Source organism: Patiria miniata, unplaced genomic scaffold (assembly GCF_015706575.1).
Source record: "Patiria miniata isolate m_02_andy unplaced genomic scaffold, ASM1570657v1 HiC_scaffold_23, whole genome shotgun sequence".
Lineage (NCBI taxonomy): Eukaryota > Metazoa > Echinodermata > Asteroidea > Valvatida > Asterinidae > Patiria > Patiria miniata.
The window spans coordinates 6,201,472-6,227,577 of NW_024037062.1; the positions used below are offsets into that span (position 1 = coordinate 6,201,472).

The 26,106-nt window shown below is 40.6% G+C and overlaps 2 protein-coding genes across 2 annotated transcripts; both read left to right on the forward strand.

The window, feature by feature from the left end:
- The first annotated feature begins 360 nt into the window (after window positions 1-360).
- Window positions 361-9,590, forward strand: LOC119731304 (lactadherin-like). Its single transcript, XM_038204451.1, has 6 exons — window positions 361-774; window positions 2,483-2,620; window positions 3,498-3,644; window positions 7,033-7,174; window positions 8,115-8,310; window positions 9,291-9,590. The coding sequence occupies exons 2-6, from the start codon at window positions 2,569-2,571 to the stop codon at window positions 9,435-9,437; spliced, it is 684 nt and encodes a 227-aa protein (XP_038060379.1). The 5' UTR covers window positions 361-774; window positions 2,483-2,568; the 3' UTR covers window positions 9,438-9,590.
- A 366-nt stretch (window positions 9,591-9,956) lies between these two features.
- LOC119731305 (cytochrome P450 2J6-like) lies at window positions 9,957-23,698 on the forward strand. The gene is made up of 5 exons (XM_038204452.1): window positions 9,957-10,766; window positions 12,589-12,734; window positions 15,311-16,112; window positions 20,132-20,289; window positions 20,768-23,698. Exons 1-5 carry the CDS (start codon window positions 10,564-10,566, stop codon window positions 20,947-20,949), a joined length of 1,491 nt encoding a protein of 496 aa, XP_038060380.1. The 5' UTR covers window positions 9,957-10,563; the 3' UTR covers window positions 20,950-23,698.
- Window positions 23,699-26,106: the final 2,408 nt, after the last annotated feature.

Sequence of the window (26,106 nt, forward strand, 5' to 3'; positions counted from 1 at the left end):
GGGGGGGGCGCAAACTGAAAACTTGATCCCCGGCAGACTTACAGCAAAGAATTGATTCAAACATAGTTCTTCAAAGGGTGGGCTATATTTCTGGTTAATATGAACTTTAGAAGGATTAGCTGATAATTAATTTACACACATCAACGACGTTTATTTCAAATGTTTGATAATTAATGCTGTGAAGATTAATTCAGTATTATTTCTCGACAGGTTTGGAAGAGATAGTAATAAAATAATTAAAATGTTATTTCGCACTACATAGTATTTCAATACCACATGCCCCATCACGTAACTGCATTTAAAATGTTGATACAATGCAGGCTCAGTTTATTGACTTGCTTTCTTTGCGAAGGTCAGAAAACGTACACAGAAGAGACTAATTATACAATTGCTAGCCGCGGATCGTTTGCATGAATAGCAAGGCAGTGTGTGTGTGTTGGTTTTCATGACAACGTGGACTGTATCCAGTGCAGGCAAGATGCTCAAACAATCGAACTCACACCAAGGTAAACGTTTGTCTCAACAAACGGATATGCTGCCATGGAAACATTTCACTCATACAAAAAACAGCTCCTTCTCAATTGTTCCCTAGATTGGGATTCTTAACGTGTGCTAATGAATGATAATAGGCCTAGCTAGTTGCGCTAAATAAACAAGAATAAGAAGGGACTGCATATGTTTGGCTGTTATGGTAACTGTTGCTAGTATAGTAGTAAGTCAAACTGAACTGGAGTTAACTTCAGACTTGACAGAGCGGATCCAGGCTGTATCGAGGTAAGACATATCTTCATTTTTTTTTTAATGTATCATCATTTCAAAATCTTAAACATAATACAAACAAAAACTCGAATACAAACCGTCGCTACAAAACTACAGTCCCGTTTAAAGATACATACTAGGACCATATTTGCATAAGATTTTTTATTATTGTTTATTTTTGTTTCAAATAACACAATTGTGCAAATTCATGGGCGTCGGGAGGATTTTTTAAGGGGGGTGGGCAAATCAAATTAACCCCAAATCAATTTTATTTTCTCTAGCATATTCTCAATTTATCATTTTTTTCAAGGAAAGGCGGGAGACATTTGCCCACCCATTTTTCATTTACACCCCCTGCAGACGCCCATGTTTTAAATGTGTATTAAATAAATAGCAAATATGACTTCACACCACTTTTTTTTCTTTTTTCTCCTCCCCCTTTTTTCCGGGGGAGTGGCTTTTCCACAGAGGGGGGGGGGGGGGGGGAGGAAACCCCCATCCCCTGGAGACGGTACAATTTTAGGCACAGTTGTTTTAGGAGGATATCTTTTTTCCCAGCCTTATCTTGACTTTTAGCAACTTTTGTTTTTCTTTATGTCAATAGACTCGTTTTCTGGTAATGAGCCCCCCCACACACACACACCACTTTTTGATTTTAAGGAGGCCAAATGTCCGGAGAAAAAAATCTGTCTTCTTTTCAGATTTTCGATGAAACACCCCCCTCCCCCGCAAACATTCCTGGATCCGCCCCTGTGCTCGATGCGCATAAATCGGCTTTAAATATACAGGGTTAAATATACAGGATTTTCTCTCAATTTCTCCAGGATTTGTCGCATTACTTTCTGGCCTTTTCAGCCACGCTGAAGCCCGGTGCACGATTCAGCACCGCGATCCCGCCCGAAATTTGGTGGATGAGTACCCTGAAGAACACAATTATATGTTTCCCCTCTAGCGGAAAGGAGCTGCCCTGCTGATTTCCCTTCGCCCTTGTGCGCACAGCTAGACTAGAGCATTTTAAGGTTCTATTCTGTGCCCCCCCTCCCCCCCCCCCAAAAAAAAAAAATTACACACTTATAGGCCAGACAGTAATGCATATCACGAGGGGCTTTTCTACGTAACAACACGAGAAATCCTGGGGAAATTTTAAAAAATGACCCAAACATTTTGGACCCCTGTACATTTTCAATATACGTTTTCGCTTCTTGCCGCCGGGTGCATGCATTGATGCGCATGCGTGGATAATGATGAATTGTAAGTAAAAAGATCCATTGTGATGCCAGAAACAGCTTCACTTATTGTCCGATATTGCCCATGACCAGCTTTCCAAAAAGATAGTAAGAATCCCCAGCCCTCCCCCCCCCCTCTTTATTTTATGGAGGCCGGGTGCCCGGAAAAAAAAAACACTGTCTACTTTTCAGTACGGATGATCAATGTGGCTTTTTTACGTCTACCCCCAAACAAAATGACCTTGCTATACACGGCCAGGAACATCATTAATACAACCATATTATGCAAACATATTATAGAAAAATATATCACCCTCCCTCCAGACTATCTGGATCCTGAATGAAACGAAAACATCATTTTGTGAAGAGGTTCTTTTCTCAAAGAATTTGAAAACGATTCCTATTTAGAATCCATTCAAATATATGACAGGCTTTTTGCGAAATTCTCAATTCTGCATTTATAGATTTTTCTTGAATTATTTTTTTAATCCAAACAGATCGTTACGGTAGAACACGCTTCCTCTAAACATCGACGGAGCAGATTCGCCAATCAGATAAAATAGCTGACTGCAACTAAAGAAAGATGAACGCAATGTTCACTGTAGCCTTAATCACACTTTGGGCTGTTACTCACGGTGAGGTTTATAATGTAACTAATTATTTCGTTTGCCAATAGCCACGGGCATTTTTAAGGACTATTAGAAATAGTGCGGGTACGGAACACGTTATGCGGTTGGAAAAAAAAAACTAGCTCGTTTTATCACAAAACCCACCTTCAGGGTGAGTAACGAAAACTGCAATAATGCCAAGAGTCAACTTCTTTTCCAAACCAAGTCGAATTTTTGAACTTTTGAAACGTTGAAAGGATGACATATTCGATAATAACTTAGTGTGAAAAAAATGAAGTTAATCACATTTACCATTTGTCTGTTGTGAACGTTTTTACTGCGGGACCCGATTTACGTTTTTGTCCACGAGGCATCGAATTTTGCGGAAGAGCACAAAATGTGTCCCCACGAGCCATTTTTTTCCCCATGAGAACTAGGGCTGAAGAATGCATTGCCTTGCAGGGTTACCAAGTAGAGGGCAGAGCTGCATGCAATTGCGTGAAGAATGAAAATAAAAAGCCTTTAGAAACTTTGCGTAAACACAACGTAAAGATTGAGCTATAGTTCGGTCAGTTTTGTGTTTTGTATAATGGCTTTATTCTACGTTTCCATCCTGTCTCATGCAGCATTCTGATACCTCGTGTAATTATGTATCCAACAACATTTTAATGGTCCCTATAATGTGTGTTACGGAAAGTTAAAGGAGCTAAGTTTACAACTAATTGCTTTGATCCCTTTTGTCTATTTCTGTTCTTTTTCCAACATGATGCCATTCATTTAAAAAAAATATAATAATCTTTATCCAGCCAGGGGTACGGTGTGGGTTGTCATTCAATTCCTATTTTTCTTTTTACAAAATTGGCCAGTAGCTTTTATTGTATTGTTGTGATGTTGTACCCTACAGATAACTTTGGTTATGTGGAGGCTGAGGCGAGGGTTTGCTATTTTGGTAACCCGATTCAGCCGGGTACGGACAACCAGAACTGGATGAAAGCAGTTTTTGAGGAAATACGGCAACGCTGCCCAAAGGGGGAGAAACACACTAAAAATGGTGAGTACTTAGGGGTCATTCAAAATCGTTAATGTTTTTAAATTTGGATTTTTTTTCCTAATTTGTTTGACCCACCCAGCCTCCCCTATATTTCGATAAAAAAATGATTTGTTCTTAACGATTAAATACATGCACATGTAGGCCTACATGCACTTGCATACAAACATATTTGTACATGTACATGTGTGTCCCTGCGCATGCATGTCCATGCACATTGTGTGCCCAGTTCAGTGACGGCTAGATGAAGCACGGATCCTAGACACCAGGAAAAACGACTCGGCCCAACTCCAGGTTAGACGCGTGATAACGGCCCGTACTGGTGGCAAATACCATAAATACTTTTCAATGCGCGAGTCTGTCAAGCCAGCGAATTATATTTTTGACTATTCATGAGTCAACGTTTTTGGTCTTTGTTATTGAATTCTGACAAGTGATAACTACATAACCATGGTAATGCCGAGCACAATATCTTTAGCTTTAAGATGAACAATGAAATGTCGCTTTTGTTTCATCGGTTCGGCATCACATCTCTCTAAAACATTTTACTAAAGCCTAATTAAAAACGAAATTTGGGTAAACGGTGTTCTCCTCGACATTTGACGTTTATTTCCCGGGTAAATACTTCATCTATGACGACAAAAAGTGCACAATATTATCTGTTATATCTTGAAGTATTTATTTTTATTTTTTTTTGGAACAATTATATCTTAAATAAGAAGTAGTTTTGCTTACAGTTTTATGAATATGTCCGTTTTAGATGTCATGCAAAAACCCAACACAATGGCACACCTGGAAAATTCGCGATTACGCGCCAACGGGTATTAATGCCCGTTATCACGCGTCTAACCAATTAAGGCAAGTCCACTGAGTGCATTTTGTACTAGAGCTCAGAACAGTCGTTTATCCTGGTGTCTAGGATCCATGGTGTGATGCAGTCCGTTGCTAAAAGAAATGGGTGTGCATCGTCAGCAGTGAAGTTTTTAGAAAGAGTTCAACATTTTGAAATAGATATTGAACTACTTAAAAGGTTTAAAAAGGGGTGACATTTTATTTGGGGGCTATGGAGATAATCTCTTACCACCCAATCTAAATATCTCCCTTAAAAACCGTTTGGGAATTCAAAATTCACATCTCAAAAAAGTATTTCCAGGCCATAATGCCAAAAGATAGTAAAACTGTGGATTTCGGACCCCGTTCCATTAGGCCAAAAAAGAAAGTCTCCTGTTTCTGGTATGAAGCTTGCCCCAAAAGTGGTGCGGCGACGCGGCTTTTTTTTTTACAGTATTTTTTCTCCAAATATCGACTGATGACTGCAAATGGTGCCCGACTAAATTGAGTGCAAATATATGGGAGTCCAAAGAGGCCAAATAAAGCTTATACTCGATCGTAACCTTATTTTAAAACACGTTAAAATTGTGCAGCAGCATTCAAGTCAAACCAGTGAGTTTGGCGGTTTTGAGACATCATATTACATTGAACAAAAAAAAAACTTGTTCATTTTGCCGACGCCCATGGTTACGGCGACGCGCGCGCATACCAGAAACCGGAGACTTTTTGGGGGTTTACGGGAACAAAAATGCGTGCTGGATCTGCCGGTACTTCGCGAGGATCTGCCATTATTTCGCATACATCCATGACGGCGGTCACTAATTATCGTCGTGGGAATGCCGCATTCATACGTGTTCATTATGAGCTATATGCATGCAGCGCTAGCGCAGCTGGCCCTACTTAATGTACATTTGACATTGTCTGTAAATGGGGACGAAGTTGGAAAAGAAATGCGAATCGGAACGCTCTTGCGTAGTACAGGCAAGTCAGAAGATCTAGTTTTGTTTTTGCTTTTTTTTTCTAAATGAAAAGTGAATTTGGATTTTCAATAATTTATCTTGACCCACCGACCCACATGTACACTGTGCGCTGAATAGGTCATTTTTGTTTTCACGAAGTAAACTCATATATTCACCAGTTCTTGTATTCAAATTTACTTAAATCGTACAAGAATATGGATAAATTATTTTCCCGTCAAACGTCAAAAAACCCTTACTTGAATTAAAGATGGTACAGGTACTAAACACCTGGTGAAATTGCTGTCGTAGTTTAGAATAAATTATCATGAATGGGTGATTCCCAACGATCAGTCAATTGACTTATTTTTGATCAAAATATTGTGCACAGTTTTCTCCAAATGTATAATATCCACTGAGCTGAAACTTTAACAGGTATCGAACATTCTTTTTCGATTTTGAGTGTTGTTGTTATTTGAGGTAAAAAAAAATGCATGAAAAGCAAATGATCTTATGCCTTTAAATGCATTTTGTTTTTTGTTTTCGCTTTATGTTTGACAAAAGTACTGTCAGTGTTCATAACTAATCCGAAATTTGTGTCCTATAACGAGCTCTAAACAATCTCATTCTATTTTTGAAAAAAAAAACACCTTTATTTGGAGGTTGATTTTGCGCCTCTAATACATGACAGATAAGCCTAAATTATTGTCGGGCAGCCAAAAAAAAAGAAAGAAAAACAATCGAAAATTGTGAAATAATTATTTTATAACCAAACATGGGCCAACTGTGTAGCTCGATGCCCCATTCAAAGCGAATAACTATTTTAATTGATAGAAACATAGCTTTTTGGGAGGGGGGGGGGTTGAAAATCACATAATAGACAGACCAGTACATTTCTGAACAACAAAGTCAGTTTTTTCACCTTTTATCGTCTTTTCACCTTTTATCAGTGGTAAAGCAGTTCTTGCACAGCTGAATTTAATTTTCCCTAAAATATTCAACATCTTTGTTTTCTACTGCTCTCGCTCTACTTTGATTTTAAAGGTGTTTTTTTTCTTTTAAAAATACGAAGTGGTTGTCCGTGAACAGGGGCGGCGGAACGCTTTTGAAACTTGGGCAACACCAAAACGGGGCACTTGCTCAAAAAAAGGAAAACAGAAAAGAAAAAAAAATAACACCTTCCGTCGGTGTGAAAGGGGATGAAAAGAATATAGTCTCGTTCATTTCGCTATAAACCTATATGACGAGGAAAAAAATATCAATACGTTGTCCATCTTGCTCTTTGTGTTTCGTTTACCTAGTTATGTAGGTTTTCCATTACAAAATAGCAGACCATTTTGGAGCGCGATCATAATGCTTTGATACGTGTGCGTTTAAGGAACAGTTTTGATGTCACCTCGAGGGGGCACATTTATAACCGCGAGAGGGGCGCTTTTGTTGCCCTGGGAAAACTTGGGGGTGGAGGGGAGGGGGGCTGCCATGAAATTTCAGATGATCTCATGGCAATTAGAATGCATTTAAAAATTAAACTTGTTATAATAAAAGCACTACAGTTGGAATTGAACAACATCATCACTTACGTTTGTTTTGTTCTAATTGTGTAGCTCAGTGTTCAGGAATCTACCCGCTCGGCATTGAAGACGGTTCTATCCCAGACGAGCGACTGACGGCGTCCAGCAGTCCGGACTACCGTCCCGCCACGCACGCACGACTGAACAACCCAGACAGTTACTGGCGACCTGATAGGTATATGAACCTATTTCGTTACTTAGACACGCCTTCCTTTGTACCTTTTTGAGAGTGACATTGCATAGTCAAGTGCAATGCGCACTATTTTTAAAAATTGATCTTTTATTTACGCCAACCGAATACCGCACCCATGTGTACGCAATATGTGGTTGTGTAAACCTACACGGTCAGACTTGTTGTCCAAAGGGGTAAAAAACACGATTTTTTTTGTTTTCTTATTATACTGTACCGTCTCAATCAAACGACAATTTCGCGATCTGATCGACTCCAGTCTACCCATCGCCATAATGCCAGTAAAACTCTTGTCGTACATGCCAACAAACGTCTTAAGTTGGCCTGTATGACTCGGACTTTGGCCATGGGACTCATGGCTCGTTAGTCCCGTATATTTGTCTACCTTTCTGAAAATATTAAACTGGGAATTCTGATATTCATTTTCCAATTGTCATGGCTAGGAATAATGTTTATTACTGAATCTCAGACCGCATCCAAGTTACTTGGCTGAGAACTGCAGTAACAAACCTCAGGCGCGGATGGGTGGGGGGGGGGAGGCAACACAGAAGCATAGTTAGCGGGAGTAAGGGGGGTATTTGCACATTATTTTGTGATGGCGTCACGGTGCTTGATCGTCGGATCTGAACAGCTTCCGCATTGGAAGATGGTACCACTCCCCGCCCCAGCCCTTTTTGATGTTACGGAGGCAAAATGTCCGGAGGAAAAATAATAAACATGTCTACTCTTCAGCACTGACTTGCTGATTAAAAAAATATCTGACAGCTAGTCCTAACCCCCATCCCCCCTGCAAATATGCCTGGATCCGCCCCTGCACCTGTCAATTTGAAGCTGCTTCAAAAGGCGCAGACAAGTAATTGGAGCACGGCCAAACTTTCAGCGTTTGTAGTCTTATGACTGGAGTACTTCTCTGAATTGTACGCAGTGACGGCCCAGATAACTGGATAGAGGTGGACTTGACAGGCACAGAAGCAGTTGTGTCGGGCATCATCACGCAGGGCTCCAACTATGAACCCGTGAAGGATGCCTACTATATGTCTCAGTATAAGGTGGCCTACCAGACCTACTCACCCCCTTCCGATGGGTATCAGTACGTGAAAGATAGCAACGGAGCCACCCAGGTATGTACGGAGCTAATCAAGAGAGGATCCGGCGAGGGTGGGGGGGGGGGGGAAGCAAGGGGGCCATCCCCCCAATAATAAAAAAAACACACACACACAAACGCACTTATTTTTTCAAGTGACGTCGCAATAAAGGCAGGCACTGCGTACACCACCATCTTGTCCTTAAAAAGAAATTGTTTAAAGTGGTCAGAAATAAGCTCGGATTGCACCACAGAGCATCCAGGCCCCCCCCCCCCAAAAAATAGACCACCCCCTCCCAAAAAAACAACAGGGGCCTTTTTGCGGGCCCCGTAACCCACGCCGTAATTTTTTGGGACCCATTTTTTGGGGACCATCATTTTTTGCCCCCCCCCCATAAAATTGTGTTCTGCATCCGCCCTTGGAGATATGCCAAAATAGGGCTTATGTAATTAAATGTTTTTATGCAATCTTCAATTGCAAAGTCTCCTTGTATTTCAGTCTGTTAATTGTAAATGTTTCCAGTTTTTGGTTTGTCTGTCTAAACGGTTGTCGGCGAATCGTTTGAGTTATGATAAATGAGCACAAGCGTGATCAAGTCTCCTGCTGAATCAAAGGTTTCCAGCATTTTGGGGTCTTGACGCAGTCGACTTACTGTTTTTTGGTGTTTCATTGTCGATTCATAATAGGGTTCAAAATTTGTATAGAAAAATCCCGTTCTGTTTGTCCCATTTGACATGACAGCAACAGCGCCCTCAGTGTTAGGAACCGCGTGGACTTTACATTTTGAGAAAAACAGTGCACTTTACAATTATGAAATCCCTAAAAGGATGTTTGATTGTTTCTATACAGTTCTAAAGAATCGATATTTGTTACCAAAAAAATGTGTGAAATCGAAGTCAAGAACCCTTCACAAAACACCGCTCAAAGATTGCCCGAATAATTTTCACCCACGTAGAACATTGATTTTCTGAAGCTAATCAAGAAAAATGATTTCTTGTTTAATATCCCGTCCACAGATATTTGAAGGTAACTCCAACGCGGCGACTCCTGTGGAAAACCGGTTTGACAGTGGGGTCCTTGTGGCAAAACTGCGCATCGTGCCAGTAACCTGGAGGGGACACGCTTGTTTGCGGTTCGAGTTACTTGGATGTCGCCTCAAGTGATTTTTCTAAAAAAAAAACCAAACAAACAAACAAACACCCCAACACCCCAACAAAACAAACAAACAAACAAACAATCGGTAGCCATTAATCTTGCAGATGAAATCGGCTTATAATAAATTTAAAAGTACTAATACGTAGTGGCGTAAATCTGTGCCGGCGAGTGGGGGGGGGGGGATGGGGGATGCCCAAAATCCTAAAATTGCCCGGTCGTGGAAATTCGAAAAGCAGGGGGCTGGGCGGGGGGGGGGGGGGGGGGGGCGGGGCTGGACAGTCACATTGCACTAGGGGCGCTCTTTGGGTGAAAATGTAAATAATATGTATACTCGCACATACATTTTTAAAGCTTTTGTACTTTGTTTCTCCACTATTTTCTGTGCTAATTCCTCAAAATCCGCATTTTCTTTCTCATTACAAAAAAAAGTGGCGGGATAATTCAATAGCCCATCCCCCTGGTCAAAAAGTGGGTGGGGGGGGGGGGGATCCGCCATTCCCTTCCGGGATTTACGCCCCTGCCAATGCATATTAAAAATAAAAGAAGATTCGTTTAAAAATTACAATAAAAACCGTGGATTGAACAATATATATACGTTAATCAAGTATTTACAAGTTAATCAAAAGTTGCTAGATACTAGATTTAATTCAAATAAAAAGTGGATAATTAACAAAAATGACTACAACGACATTAAAATGTGCATTGAATGGATTTCAATATCAATCAGTAAGTTGATGTCCATTGACAGCTGTATACATGCATATGTATACTTAAATTGTTATACATTTTGCTGATAACTTGCTTGACTGTATTGTTTTAATATGAACGTTTTAATAAGTTGTAACTATGGTATATATAAAATAATTTCCAATTTCCCCAATCCCCAAGTTTTCTACAATTTCCTCGGTTTTTCTGAAAAGCCGAGGTCTTAACTGTTTTAGCGACGCCGCTGACAAGGCACAACTAATAATCGACTTCAACAAGTCTATGCAGTGAGTGAAGGTCAAGGGTCATGTTCCATGCCTAGACTGGTACCTCGACGGTACAACGCACAACATGTTGTTGTGCGAGATTGGAAACCAAACTGCAGGATATAGGTCAACAATGCTTACCGCGAGAACGTGAAAGCAAATCATGGATTTTTCAAACACTTCGTTAGGTTTAGATATCTGGACTTTTCTGGTTATTTTCTTGGTGTTTGTAGTTGTCTCCTTGTTGATTCGTAAGCCACGTAATCTGCCTCCCGGCCCGTGGGGATGGCCATTGCTTGGGTATTTACCGCAGTTAGCAGTGAGCAGAGTGCCTACGTACGAAGCATTAAGTGAATTGGGGCTACGGTAAGACCTGGATCTAGCTAAGTTATGATAGTGGATATTTTGCCGGAGGTAATGACGGCAAACTAACGTTTACTAAAGGTTTGCCGGCGGCAATCCATATCAACAGAGGGCGCTGTACTCTTTAATATAGGGCTGAATTATAAGATGTATTAAATTCCTACCAAAAGTTGTGTAGCACGTTTGGTGTAGTGGTTAAGCAAAGGCCTCAGTGAGCGGGATGACACGGGTTCGATTCCGATCCCCGCCACGTTTTTAAGGGTTTTTTCCCATCCCCAAATAAATAAGAATATTCTTCTTTTATTATTTTAACATGTCTCAAACATTTTATTGCGAAGTATGACATTTTCTTTTTTCAGATTTGTGGCTCTGGAGGATTTTTTTTAAAGGGAAAAAAAGTCCGAAATGGTCTGAATCCCATCTTGTGAATACGAGGTTACAACGATAATATTGGCATGGAGCCAGACTAACATTTGTCAGCGGAAAATGTTAGTAAAAAAAACCAGTAACTGCGCATGTTCGGTGCATATCCGGCAAACTAACGTTTACTAAAGGTTTGCCGTCTCCGGCAAAATATCCACTGCCCTAAGTTATAGGTTTACAAGCTGCTTTTTAAATCGTTATACGTAGAATATTGGAATTTTGGTAAGTGTTTTGGTAGTTTTTTTCGTACCATGTTAGACAGTAATGTAATTTTACCATGACTGCATGTTTAGGGAAAGAAACAAAACGACAAAAAAGTTCGTGGTGTAAATAAATGTAATTAAGAAATTGCACATGTATATGCAGTGTTATCGTTTTCTCAATAAAGCTAACTTACTTTCATGTCGTTACTTGACTGTGTATACATTGTGAGTTTCCAGTGTGTTCATATTCCAGTCCCAGTTGCGTAAAGCGGGAGATGTGCTATTCTTAAGTTCCTTTTTAATAATGACAATTGATTAAGATAATTTATACTCGGTTTTCTATAGGCCTAAGTGTTCTATTAATAGTGGACCTACGTGTGCCACTAAAGCTGCAGTAAATTGGAATTCCTCTTCGCAATAAGTCTATTACATAAACATGTATATCACGCAGAGCGGGTCAGTGTTAGAGTAACAAAGAATGCACAAAAAGACAACTTAATGCCCACTCAAGCGGACAGGAAAGCTGGTATATTGCCTTTGATGGCCACACACTATTTTTGTATACGAGCGGTGAAATACAGGTACGGTAAACCCGTTTTACGCGAGGAAACTCATCGTACGCGATCAACTCGTACGCGACCAACTCGTACACAGGTCAACTCGCACGCGAGCCAACTCATACGCGAGCCCATTCGTACGCGAGCCAAATCGTAACCGTGAGTTTAGACTATAGCGTCGTACAAGTACATGTGATATACTAAAACTTTTGGTTCGGGTCGGTGGGTCGGTAAGTCTGCATACTTTTTTTTTTGCCGAAGAGGAGTATTTTGTGTTACTGAGTAAGTGTGGTCCCTATTAGTTGATTTTTAAATCAGCTTTTCATTGCTTACAACAAAACAAATATGATATTTTTCCCCGGACCTTCGCACCCTGTCAAAGCCCACATCGTGCGATATACGAAAACACAATGCCACCCGTATTGAAATGGTAAGTCTGCTACATTTTTAGACTTCAACAATACTCTCGCGTACGAGTTGACCTGTTTTCGCGTAAGAGTTGACCTGTTTCCGAGCTGTGCATAAGCAAGGGCGTCACATTTTCGAAAGCTGTTGTAAAGGAAATGTTCTTTAAAGTTTCAGAGGTGAATTCAATGCACATTCCTATTTTCCCATATCGTTTCCGTTTCGAACACCAATCAGATACGGACCCGTGTGCAGCTTCTATCTGACAAACCAACTAGTTGTCGTCTTGCAAGACTTCGACGTCATCAAGAAGGCGTTGGCTCTGCATCAGTTAAGCGGTCGTCCTACTTTTGAGATCTGTCAGAAAAGCCTGCCTGGACATGGTAAGTTAAGGTTACCCCCATCCCACATTCCCCCTCTCCATACCTTACCCCCTCTCCCTCCTAAAAAAAAAAAAGGGGCGCAGAAAAATGAAGGACTTCAGCCATTAAATTCTTAAATAACTCACAAAGGGACACTGAGTAGGTTTATTATTTATAAGTCTTTCAAAGTTGAACAAGGAAATTGACTTGAGTAGGGTTTGAACCGGCGATTTTCGGATTGCCGTCGCGGTGCGCTACATGCGCTATCCGGCCATGTTGGCATTTCCCTAATTTTGTTCAATGTATTTGTTTAACGGGCGCTTAACAGAAGCCATAAACCATGGGGATCACGCCCAAAGTCGCGATGCTATGCTAGCAACATTATGTCTTGGGCAAAGAAGCTAGTGACTGTTAGTGGACGGTTCATAATAGTGCACCCTCTAACGGCACAACCGTTAGACCTAGAGGTTGACTCGCACTTGTCTTGCCCGTTTCGTTTCAGCGGTTTAGGCCAAAAAAACAAATCTCCGGTTTCTGGTATGCGCGGGCGTCGCCGTAGCCATGCGCGTCGGCAAAATGAAAAAGGTTTTTTTTTCAATAAAAGATGATGTCTCAAAACCGCCAAACTCACTGGTTTGACTGGAATCCTGCTGCTGCACAATTTTAACGTGTTTTTAGATGGGGTTATGATCGAGAATATGCTTTATGTGGCCTCTCTGGACTCCCATATATTTGCACTAAGTTTAGTCGGGCACCATTGGCACTCATCAGCCGACATTTGAAGCAAAAAACAGGTAAAAAAAAAAAAAAAGCCGCGTCGCCGCACCACTTTTTTATCTTTGTTTTTCTATTCTCCCTAGGCTTTCCTGGGGTGCAAACCGGTAAATAAACTTCCAAAGACCCCAATGATAATTACTCACTAAAAACATTCACTACTCTCCAAAGTGTTCGAGACACACATTTTTTATAATCTTTCATTTTCTTTTGAATTTTTTTGGTTCAACTGATGACTTTTAGGAGAAATTTCCATCCGAAGATGGTCACCCCTTAAAATGGTCCTGAAGGCCATCGCCATTTTGAAAAAACGATGACTGCACTCCATTGCAAAATACAAGCTCACAGTCCTGTGCACGGCTTACACCCATATCTTTCACAAACTCTCAAAGTCATGGCCCACAGTATAATTATGCTCAATAAAAGAAAATATTGAGGTCATACAAATCAAAATTCGGCCGGCGTAGGCAATTTTGGGCCGATTAACTGGCCTGCACCCTATAAAGAAGCGAGGTTTTGAAATATTCCCCATAACTATACTTGTACGGCATGAGGAAGGATGGATAACTCATATTGCATCAAAAAATTGGTAGAACAAAATCTCCGACTTCGAAATCTGGCCGCAAAGCAAGCCCTCTCTTTGCGGCTGCTTTGTTGCTGTATGGCGCCCCCAACGGGAGTTAATTGAATTCCAGCTCCTTCCAACCCCCAAATCACCCCCTCGCTCGAAGTTTCTGTAATCGGATGACTTCAGATTTAGGAGTATTTACTGCAGAACCACCATTTGTGACCCCTTGTGAAACGCTGAACCCCCCCCCCCCCCAGGTCAAGCCCCCTGAAAAAACAAAAACAAAAAAAACACCACTGTCGTGGAATATAAAGCACATGCGCACCGCTATTTTGACAACGAACGATGGACGAATGAAACTAAAGGTTTCAAAAAATTTCCGCGGGACATTTGCCGTTGTCCCCCCTTGCCCTTTTCTTTTCTCTCACAATAACCAATATATTGGATTTTTTATAAGGCGGCAGAACGCTACGCCCAATCGTAATTAGCTCAAGTTGTCCACTGACACTCATATTTTGTCATATTTTGTTGACCTTAAACTTGAAAAATTGACTCTCCATGGCAAACTCTTGTTGGCGAACTGCATTTTGAACGCCCGTGTTAGCGATCTTGAAAAGGTTGAATGGCACGCCTATAAACGGTTGTAAACAGACGCGCTATATACGTGCGTTGATCAAACATTAAGGAACAGTGTTTGTTTAAATTTATACAATTACATACGGTCTTTTTTACATGAAATGGCCCCGCCCCATTGCCATGATATGACCAAGACGTAATTGAGAGACGTTAAAAGAAAATGCAAGGGCGATACACAACAATGCAAATAGCGCCATATGAACAAAAACAACGAAACACATACATGAAATGTGTATCTTTTTGGAGACATTTCTTTGTTCTTGTGTACTAAAGTTTTCGAGTTTGAAAGTACAGTCTCAAACTGCTCTTATTCTAACCAGAATTAATTTCCTTGGCTGACATTTGGACTTAATATCCCTTTTCTAAAACTCTACCATTTGTGATGGATAACTATACCTTGGATATTCCTGGTTTTTGAGTAAAATCCTGATATCTATTCCGTGAAAACCTTGTTGAGACGTGTTTATCTATAGAAAATTGCCCTGTGGAGACGTATACAATTTTTTGTTCCTATTATGTGCATGTCTCCAGGAGCACGGTGTGTCAGGTCACTGTATTATCTACTTGGAATTAAATACAAACCACTCCGAGGATATGTTCTATTGTGTTTCTTTGCAAGGTGTGGTGAGTGCCTCCGGGAAGGAATGGGAAGAATTACGGCGGTTTTCAGTGACCACTCTCCGCTCCTTGGGGATGGCGAAGTCCAGCTACGAGAAGCAAATCTCGACTGAGGCACAATGCCTCATGGAGGAGATACGAAAAATAGGAGGACGGAAGTTTGACCTTCGCTGCGCTATGGAGAGTGCCACGGCCAACGTGGTTTGTTCAGTTCTCTTCGGGAAGAGATTCGAGTACACCGACGAGAGATTCATCGAGCTTCTCCAAATATCCGATGATATCATCGAAATTGCAGGTGCAGGAGGGGTTCTGGAATTTATCCCGATGTTCTCCAAGTTGACATTCCTTCCCATTGTCAAGAGACAGATTGAAGTCAACAATCGATTGATGGCTTTCATCAAGGACATCTTGGAAGATCACGACACGGGTTACGAGCCCGGGAGCTCGCGGGATTACATCGACGCATTTTACAACGAAATGAGACAGAAGGAAAGCCAGGGCCTTCCAACCTACCTGAACACAAACAGTTTGTATTACACCATCGCAGGACTCTTCTCGGCCGGGGCAGGGACCTCGGCCAGCACACTTCGCTGGGCCATCCTCTACATGGTAGCCTACACTGAGATCCAGAAGAGGGTCCAAGATGAGCTAGAAAACATCGTGGGTCGTGACAGACTACCCCAACTCTCTGATAAACCAAAATTACCGTACACCCAGGCAGTGCTCAGTGAGATCCAGCGAGTTGGATGTATTGCTCCACTCAGCATACCGCACCGCTGCTTGGAAGATACAGCAGTATCAGGGTAATACAGGTTTTCCCGTCCAATTTCGCACTTAGTGCATGCAAGAGTATAAATAGTTCATTCAATTTTGCTATAGGGCAACCAAAAATTCAAAATAGTCATTCAAAATTGCCATAGGGCAGTCAAAAAAGAAAAACAGTCATTCAGAATCACCATACGGCAGCCAAAAATTCATAATGGGCATTCAGATTCGCCATAGAGCAATCAAAAGTGTAAAAACAGCATTCAGATTCGCCATAGTGCATTCAAGTTAGCACGGAAGGACACGTGACTAAAGATAGAGCATTCAATTTCGCTATAGGGTATTCATGTTCATAACTAGTGCATTCAATTTAGCACTGTATTTACATGACTTGTATACAGTAATACATATTCAAATATTCTTTGCGCGTATTTCCCAACCTGCAATATGTGTGCCACCAATGACCATTCATAAAACTTCACTGGACAATTTACATTATTTTTTACAGATGCCTGGGCTTCGATAGTTGTATTTGTTTTGTCTCCTAGAGGTGAAATGTAAATTATAGAAGCATTGACCTGCTTATTGAGCAAGTTATTTTGTTCCTCACCAGCGCCTTGGCGCAAATTGTATATATATTTCTTTCATCTCCTTTGGTAATGCATTCTTTGCATTTCACCTTTTGCTTTCCACATATAATTATCAGCAGCTTGAGAATTTACATTGGCAGACATTACGCAATTAACATCAATGGCTGAAAAAAATGACTGAGTTTTGAGCTTTGAACTTTAACATGTAAATTTCCTACCAAAGATCAGTAAATATAACCATCTGCAGTTGCGATATCATATTTCGTATATACATTTAGTTATAATTATGTTTTAAAAAGATTATAAAACGTTCAACAAAGAATTATTATAAGGGAAGAAAACCGTAATAAATGTCTTAAGTTGTGATGAAAGATTGTTTTAAATGATTAAAGTCATATGAAAACAGATACAAGATAAAAAACACAAAAAGTACATATGCAATATGAAATAAGAAAATCATGATATTGTATACATGCTATCATTTATGTCTCTAGTCAATGCATGAGATGGTGCAAATGACCACAAGAAAATATACATTAAGAAGGAACATTTACAAAGATTAAACCAAAAACATATGAATTAACAGAGGGAAATGTAATGACATTTTCCCTCTGTTGATTCATATGCCTTTGGGCCATCCGATAAATATGATTTGTATTAGGCGACTTTATACAGACAAAGCAAGCTCATAAAGTGGAAGAAGACATAAACTTGAGAAAGCTATAAAAAAAAAAAATAGAAAAAAAAAATTACATGTGCTAAATTGGATGCACAAATTGTATAATTGGAGCCCTATGGCGAAATAGAATGCTCCAACTTAGCTCGAAGGGGTTTCAAGGGCGAACTTGGTTGCACTATGTACGAATTCGTATACCGATTGGCGAATTTGGTTGCCCTAACGCGATTATGAATGCCAATTAACCATTTTGGCTGCACTGTAGCGAATTTGAATGCCGATTGGCCATTTCGGCTGCCCCATAGCGAATTTGAATGCCGATTGGTGATTTTGGCTGCCCTATCCGCGAAATTAAATGACCTATTTATACTTTCTCATGCACTATGTGCGAAATTGAATGACCTATCTTTACTTTTGCATGCACTAAATGCGAAATTGGACGGGAAAACCTATAGTAGCATTGGCCTGCTTATTGAGCAAGTTATTTTGTTCCTCACCAGCGCCTTGGCGCAAATTGTATATATATATATATTTCTTTCATCTCCTTTGGTAATGCATTCTTTGCATTTCACCTTTTGCTTTCTACATATAATCATCAGCAGCTTTAGAATTTACATTGGCAGACATTACGCAATTAACATCAATGGCTGAAAAAATGACTCAGTTTTGAGCTTTGAACTTTACATGTAAATTTCTTACTAAAGATCAGTAAAATATAACCATCTGCAGTTGCGATATCATATTAAGTATATACATTTAGTTATAATTATGTTTTAAAAAGAATATAAAAGGTTCAACAAAGAATTATTATATGGGAAGAAAACCGTTATCAATGTCTCAAGTTGTGATGAAAAGATTGTTTTGAATGATTAAAGTCATATGAAAACAGATATAAGATAAAAAACACAAAAAGTAAATATATATATATACAATATGAAAGAAGAAAATCATGATATTGTATACATGCTATGATTTATGTCTCTAGTCAATGCATATAATTGAAGAGATGGTGCAAATGACCACAAGAAAATATACATTATGAAAGAAAATTTACAAAGATAAAAAAAGGCATATGAATTAACAGAGGGAAATGTAAGGACATTTTCCCTCTGTTAATTCATATGCCTTTGGGCCATCCGATAAATATGAGTTTTATTCGGCGACTTAATATAGACAAAGCAAGCTCATAAAGTGGAAGAAGATATAAACATGAGAAAGCTGTAAAAAAACAAATAGAAACAAAATTACATGTGCTAAATTGGATGCACTTATTGTATAATTGGATGCCCTATGGCGAAATGGAATGCTCTAACTTAGCTCGAGGGGGTTTCAAGGGCGAACTTGGTTGCACTATGTACGAATTCGTATGCCGATTAGCAATTTTGGCTGCACTATAGCGAATTTGAATGCCGATTGGTGATTTTGGCTGCCCTATCCGCGAAATTGAATGAACTATTTATACTTTCCCATGCACTATGTGCGAAATTGAATGACCTATCTTTACTTTTGCATGCACTGAGTGCGAAATTGGACGGGAAAACCTAAAATATGAATGAGGTGCTAATTATACAGGGCTTTATACCGACGCCCCAATTTATTAAGCACTTCACAGTTATTACGCCTATTCACAGGCAAGGAGATCAATTTCTTGATGCTGTAAAGCCCGCCGCACACGGGAGCTACGTGCTGAGTTAAAAAGTCAGTCGAGACCGTTTGCTCACCACGTAGCTCAGAAAATATCACCGTGTTCGTACAGTTTCGCTACCAGCTGGCCTTTTGTCTGATATGCCTCACCAGGCTGTGAGGCAAATATCAAACGGAATAAATCAAACAGGCGAGATATTGCCTCACGGCCTTGCGAGGCAGAAAACTCAGCACAAATTTACCGCAAAAGGCAATATTTTCTGAGCTACGTGCTACTCAAACAACCTCGAATGACCTTTTGCCCAGTACGTGTAACTCATGTGCGGCAAAATCTTATCTCCTCATGAATGGAGATGGGAAATTGTATTAACCCTGCGCAGCAATACAAATAAAAGCCACGTGCCAGACAGTTGCCAGACTGCACTGGAAAGATAATTGACTGGCGGCTGTGGTATGCAGTTATGAAGGGAGATGACTGTGTCAAGTTACAGTCTTTGTTGATGTTTCAATGAGACTTGGCAGGAGGTCTGGTCGAAAGTTTCTTGACACGGCCTGGGTGTAGCCCTGGCTGCAAAGTTCATTGAACCAGCTGATTTGGCAAGGGTTGAATGAGTATTAGATAGGAGGTGAATGTTATTGGCCCTATTTTTTTTTATTCAAAAAATTGGGTTTGTTGATGCCCCAGGGGCATCAGGTTACTCCGCCCAAGGTTGTTAAAGTGTCTTGCTGAAGAACACAAGCATCATGTTCTCCGTCAGGGTTCGAGCACACGCACCATCACAAATGATATGAACACAGTAACCACAACAAGAAATAAATGTACAATATATATACGTTACAATAACGAAAACGATCCTTGATGCATCATTTTAAGAGTGTTACAACTGACAATGTAGTAACCGACGGATAATGTCACCCAAATTGACCAATATTGTATCACTTACCGATAATGTCACAACAATGGATTGATAGTGTAGTCAATGTAACTTCACTCTCTGTCAATTTTTGTTAATAGTGATACATTATCGGTAAAATTTAGTGATATTATCGGTTGGTGAAACGTTGTCCGTTGGTTACTGCATTATCAGTTGTAACATGAGTTCACACTTTCAAATAAAGATATTTTCCGTTATTAATGGTTTATCAGGTACCACATACCCAAGGGGGCTCTCATAGTACCCAACCTATGGCAAGTATGCTACGATGATACTGAATGGACCAATCCCAGAGAGTTCAAGCCGGAGCGATTCCTTGACGAGGAAGGCAACTTCCGAGCCAGGGATCACTTTGTTCCTTTTGGAATCGGTAAGTATGTTCATCAGTGACAAAACAATGAAGTAGTGAAGACATTGATGAAGTTATACATTGATGACGTTACGTGATTGAATGATGAGTCAGTGAAGTAGAAAAACCGTTGAGACATTTCAGAGATTGTAGAAAATATACATATGAAAGCTATCGGGAGCTGGATAAACATGTACACAATGTACGCAGACAATTAATTAAGGACTCGGGCAAGAATTTATAGGAGCACAAAATGGAACAGGAAACTATTGACACGATTCATTGTCTTACTAAACTGGTAAACTTAGTTTCCATACAGGCGTACCTAGTGCTTTAATCATCAAACAGTTTAATGCACAGTGTACGTGCACTCCTTTAAGTCTGAATATTGCAAGGCAGTTATTATTGCAATTCGAAAAAACGAAACGAAATAATTGAATCCATTTTTCTCACCATAAGTGTTCTCTTTTTGTTTTAATAATAAACTGAAAATACGTAGGTCGTCGGGTTTGCCTGGGCGAAAACCTTGCCAAGATGGAACTCTTCATCTTCTTCACGTTTCTCCTGCATCAGTTCACCTTTGAATCGCCTGAGGGCGCTACAGGGGTATCCTTCGAGCCCAAGGGGGGAATAACGTTGGGCCCCGTCCCCTACAAAATTCGCGCCATCCCACGTGCGTAATGAGAATATAAAGCCAAAAATAGACAGCTGCCAATTACACATCATAATGCACCGTGTTGATCGTGTAGTTGTCAACATTTCTAAAGATACATCTACCTCTTATAAAAACACAGGGAAATGTTATACACATACGACAGCTCTATGTCTCAAAAATATGAAGCAGTCAAAACAAGTCCGAGGACAATCAATCGGTTTCTTTTAACCTGTTCACCAGTGGAACCATTGGCTAAAGAATATTCCTCATAGACAATTATTTCAGAACATTAGCTTTGTAAGGAGCAATTCTGTGACGTAAGTACCATTAAGCCTTACTGTAGTAACTGTAATGTCCATTTTTTTTCATAAGCATAACAACAGTCAAGATTGAAACGTGAATGTAAAGTCGATAAAACGAAATTGCACTTGTTTGGATTGTGCAGCAGCACAGCTTAGATATAATCTGAAAAGTAGCCAAATTTGGAATTCAAGTCCTTTCATTTAATTAGCTGTATCTCCGGACCTTGGTGTCCAAATGCGATGGGATAAAGACCAGGGTCTTTATGGTCTTTAGTGTAGGGTCTTCACTACACCCTCAGACAATGGAGGACGAAAAATGGCCATCTGCTTTTTTGCTATCAGAAATGCAGAAAGCAGATTGTACGTTTTTGTACAATGAACTTTTCGACTTTTCTAATTTTCTGCTACCTGAAATTAAAGCAGGAGTTTCAATTTGCTTGCTAATTTTCCCCGGCATATTTTTTATAAAGTTTCTGGTTTGCTTGAGACAATAGTAGTGATACCAAAAGCTCATTATCAAATTACGATTAAGTTTCCTCGTTCATACACTAGTCATAGTCACATGTTGAAAGATTTGTTTTTGGAAAAGCATTAGATAGCTACAAAGTCGTCACGTGAACTCATAGTTCGGTCATTGCCCTCCAGCACAAAACCTAGTCTATGGAATATCCCCTTGCACAGCAAGCGTCTATGATATGCGAGCAGATTCGGTGATTAATTATGCAAAACAAGACTGCGCCTCGACCTCGAGATTCTGACCATTCAGCGGGCGCCTCTTTTCAAAACCACAGGGAAATGTTATACACATACGATAGCTCTATGTCTCAAAAATATGAAGCAGTCAAAACAAGTCTGAGGACAATAAATAGGTTTCTTTTAACCTGTTCACCTGTGGAACCATGGGTTGAAAAATATTCCTCATAGACAATTATTTCAGAACATTAGCTTTGTAAGGAGCAATTATGTGACATAAGTACCATTATGTCTTACTGTATTAACTGCAATGTCAATTTTTTTCATAAGCATAACAACAGTCAAGTTTGTAACGTGAATGTAAGTCGATAAAACGAAATTGCACTTGTTTGGTTTGTGCAGCTGCACAGCTTAGATATAATCTGAAAAGTAGCCAAATTTGGAATTCAAGTCCTTTCATTTAACTAGCTGTATCTCCGGACCTTGGTGTTAAAATGCGATGGGATAAAGACCATTGTGTAGGGTCTTCACTACACCTTCAGACAATGGAGGACGAAAAATGGCCATCTGCTTTTCTGTTATCAGAAATGCAGAAAGCAGATTGTACGTTTTTTTACAATGAATTTTTCTACTTTTCTACTTCTCTGCTACCTGAAATTAAAGCAGATTGAACGTTTTGTAAAATTTTTACTTGTCTGCTTTTCTGTTACCTGAAAAGCAGATTTTTTCCCTTGTTCCTGGCGGACAAAAAGTGGCCATACTTCAGACTCCACAGAGTGTCAGTATACATTTAAAATGTTACGTCCACTGCAATTCCTTAGTTTTACCTACCAAAAAAAATAGCTTAAAGAGCCACTGTAATAAAACATTTTTCCCGCAATCCTTTTAATAGACCTTTTTGTCAAATTTATCTGTATTTGACAATCTTTATATGGCCATTTTCAAGGGTGTTTGGTGCCTCTGTGGTTTAGCTTCTCGTGCGAATTTCCATATTTATGAGTGATGCTGTGATGTCATTTCAGGCAGAAATTTCAGTGTTACAGCTGCTCTATGATCCAGCATCAAACGTTTCCAAGCGTTTTGATGGCTTGCCGTGATATTTTCTTTGGCTTTGGTGATACATTATTTTATTAGTGCATGAAAGTAAAATTTTGAAGAGTGTATGCCTAAAGCGACTTCACAGCAACAGCGCTTGCAGTTGTCGAAAAGCAGGGATTATAAAATGATGAAAAGAAACCACCAAAAAAATCGTCCTAGATGCGTCTTTTTTTTCTGAAATATAGGTTTTCCCTGCCAATTTCGCCAAAATAGCATTCGAATTCATCTTGATAGTGGTCAATTTGAAGCGACGTGGCGTCCTGCTGTCATTCCCGTGGTTTGTATTAGATTGCAGGCGTTCAAATTCGTTTTAAGACCTGACACATCCTCAATTGAAGTTATGTCATTCGGTTTAAGTGATCATTCAAGTTAGCAGGTTTAGGGTTACGTGTATATTTGCATCAGATTCTTATTTACGTTTTCATTTCCGCGCATTCTATTTAGCAATTTTGGCATTTAAAATAAAAGTAAACGAAAGTAGACGATGCGAGTCTTTTAATTTCTTTCACCCTTTCAATTTTTTTTCTGCTTCAAGTCGTGGTCCATTTTTGTTTTTCTGGCCCTCCTCTTGGCAGGTTTTTCTGTCTGCCAGATCTGAGATACGTTGCTACGATTGACCTGTCAGTAGATCTGTTTATGGCAAGCTTGTCTGCAAGTTCAAGATAGTCTTGGGCATTGCCATCGAAAGCTTCGATCAAACGACCAGACCACGGTCTACATTTGAATTCTCATGTAATGACAATTAGCCGGCGTATTGATATTTCTAGTGCTTCAATCTAACAGTTTACATGGCGATCAGAGTAGTCGCAGTCTTGTTGGAGGTTTTTATATCTATATGTCTAAACATGGGCGTCCCCATGATTTTTTTCTAGAGGCGGGCAAAACATATCCCCCCCCCCAAAAAAAAGGCCTGAATTTCCCATCATATTCTCGATTTATCAGTTTTAGAGGGGGCACGGACATCCCCCCAACCCATTAAATTTACAGCAATATAAATTCGCGCCTCTTTTTCTATTCCTTTTTCCCCCTCTTTTTTTTTGGGGGGGGGGGGAAGAAAGCGCCCCCTGCCCCCCCCCCCCCCCCGTGACGCCCATGTTTCCAAATTGGAACAAAAGCACTCCATCTTATTCTAACAAACAACGGAACGACATGGACCTATTTCGAATTACTTTGCTTACTTTACACACATGCTTGCTTAATGGTGAATTCGAATGACCAAACTTACACAGCTGGAAGCTCCGGCGAATTCGGATGCTCGTTTGTGCAATTTTAATTTTGAATGCCCTACTGTTGAAATTGCATGATTTAAATGTGAAATCGCATGCTTTTAATATCAAATTGATTTGTGTTTTTAGGTAATTGAATGTTGATCTCAACGTGCATTACAATTCGTGCGAAAATGGGTGCTTGGTCACCAATTAGGCCGCCAAATCTGCTAACTTGGCCGGGAAAACCCATAATTAGACCAGAGGAGGAATAATGTAAATAAATTGGTGTAAATTTCAAATTTTTTAATTATCAATATGATTAAAGAGATAAGAAAGAGGAATTAAAGGGAAAGAGCGTCCCCTAGCGTCCCGTGATGTTCGCACTCCGCTTTGCCACCGCTTTTTATTGCGGATTCGCCTTAGTATCCCCTTGAAAGCGACCAGAGGTATGCCGGCGCATTGGAGGCCACTGTTTTGGCACAGTTCATCTCACGGAATACAGTGAATACTGTCGTGGCCATACCAAAACCGGCTTCAACGGAAGACGCTGGGGACAAATGAGAATATCCGGTGGTATGAGCACATTTCCATTTCGGTACTTCAAGATCGGACCCGTCTACCATCACCGGCTTCTGGATCCTGCCTCGCTACGCAGCTAGCGACAAGTCCGTTGGCTTGACCACATCCTCCGCCTACCACAGCAACGTCCTATCCGTGCAATAATCCAGGACATTGCTCTTAAAACTGCTGGCTGTGACATTGGGGAGCTCCTCGCACTCGGTGGCTTGACATCCTCGACCGCGTATCTGCAGCTGATCGACTCCTCGCTGGTGGAAGCTAGCCACCTCGCCGCTGAGCTTCGGCGCTTAGACCGGTGATTCTTGAGCTGCCTTCGCTGGTGGAATCGCTCCAACCTCTATCTGCGCCGTCTGCTGCGGTCGGCGGCATCGGCGGCACTGTCGAAGGAGCTTTGCTAGCGGGGAAAAAGCCTCTAAGAAAGCCGCTCGATACTGACTGTTAGTCACGCTGTACACCAGAGTATTGATGGAGCTGTTTATGAAGCGTAAGAATCCTACGCAGACCTCCACGTCGAGACCGGTCCAGTACATTTCGGCAACCCCTTCTACAGAGAGAGTGGAGAACAGGACTACAATGTTAATGACAGTGTAAACGATTTCCATAGAATTGAGAACGAAGAAGACAGCTGTGTTGATGACCAGCATGCGTACGATGGAGTAAACTCGACGGGTTTGGCCTGCTTGACGCTCTCGGTCAATTTGGCATAACTTAATAACGATGAAAACATACGAGGAAACGGTTACGATAAACGTTGCCAGGTAAATCAGGAGAAGGATGATCATAAACACTTGAATGAAAACCAAATTCGTAATTATATCAGATGTGAGTCCAGCCAAAACGCCAGTGACAACTGCTAGTACCCAGACGCCTGCTGAAATCTTGGCTGCTCGTGACTTGCTCGCTTGAGCTCTGTGGGTTAGCGGTTGGCGTACGGCGGACAATCTTTCAACCGCTATGACAGTCACGAAGCAGTACGAAGCAATCTGCATCGTTGTAGATGCTATATATAAGGCTAGGTAAGCACCTGAATCAATGTGTGTAGCTCCTGTGACCCATGTCGTCGACGCTGCTATTATCAGAAAGGCAGCGTCAGCCACTGCTAAACTCGACAGATAGACGTTGATGATCGTGCGCATGGACTTCACTCGAATTACTACGATGAGAAAAATAGAATTCAGCAGAATTCCGATGGGGGCAATGATTTCTGCAAACGGACGGATGATAACTTCGTAGTCTTGCGCATGAGCGTCGGCATCACGGAAAAGCTGCCTCTCACGGGCTGTCAGTCCGTCGCTTTGTTTTA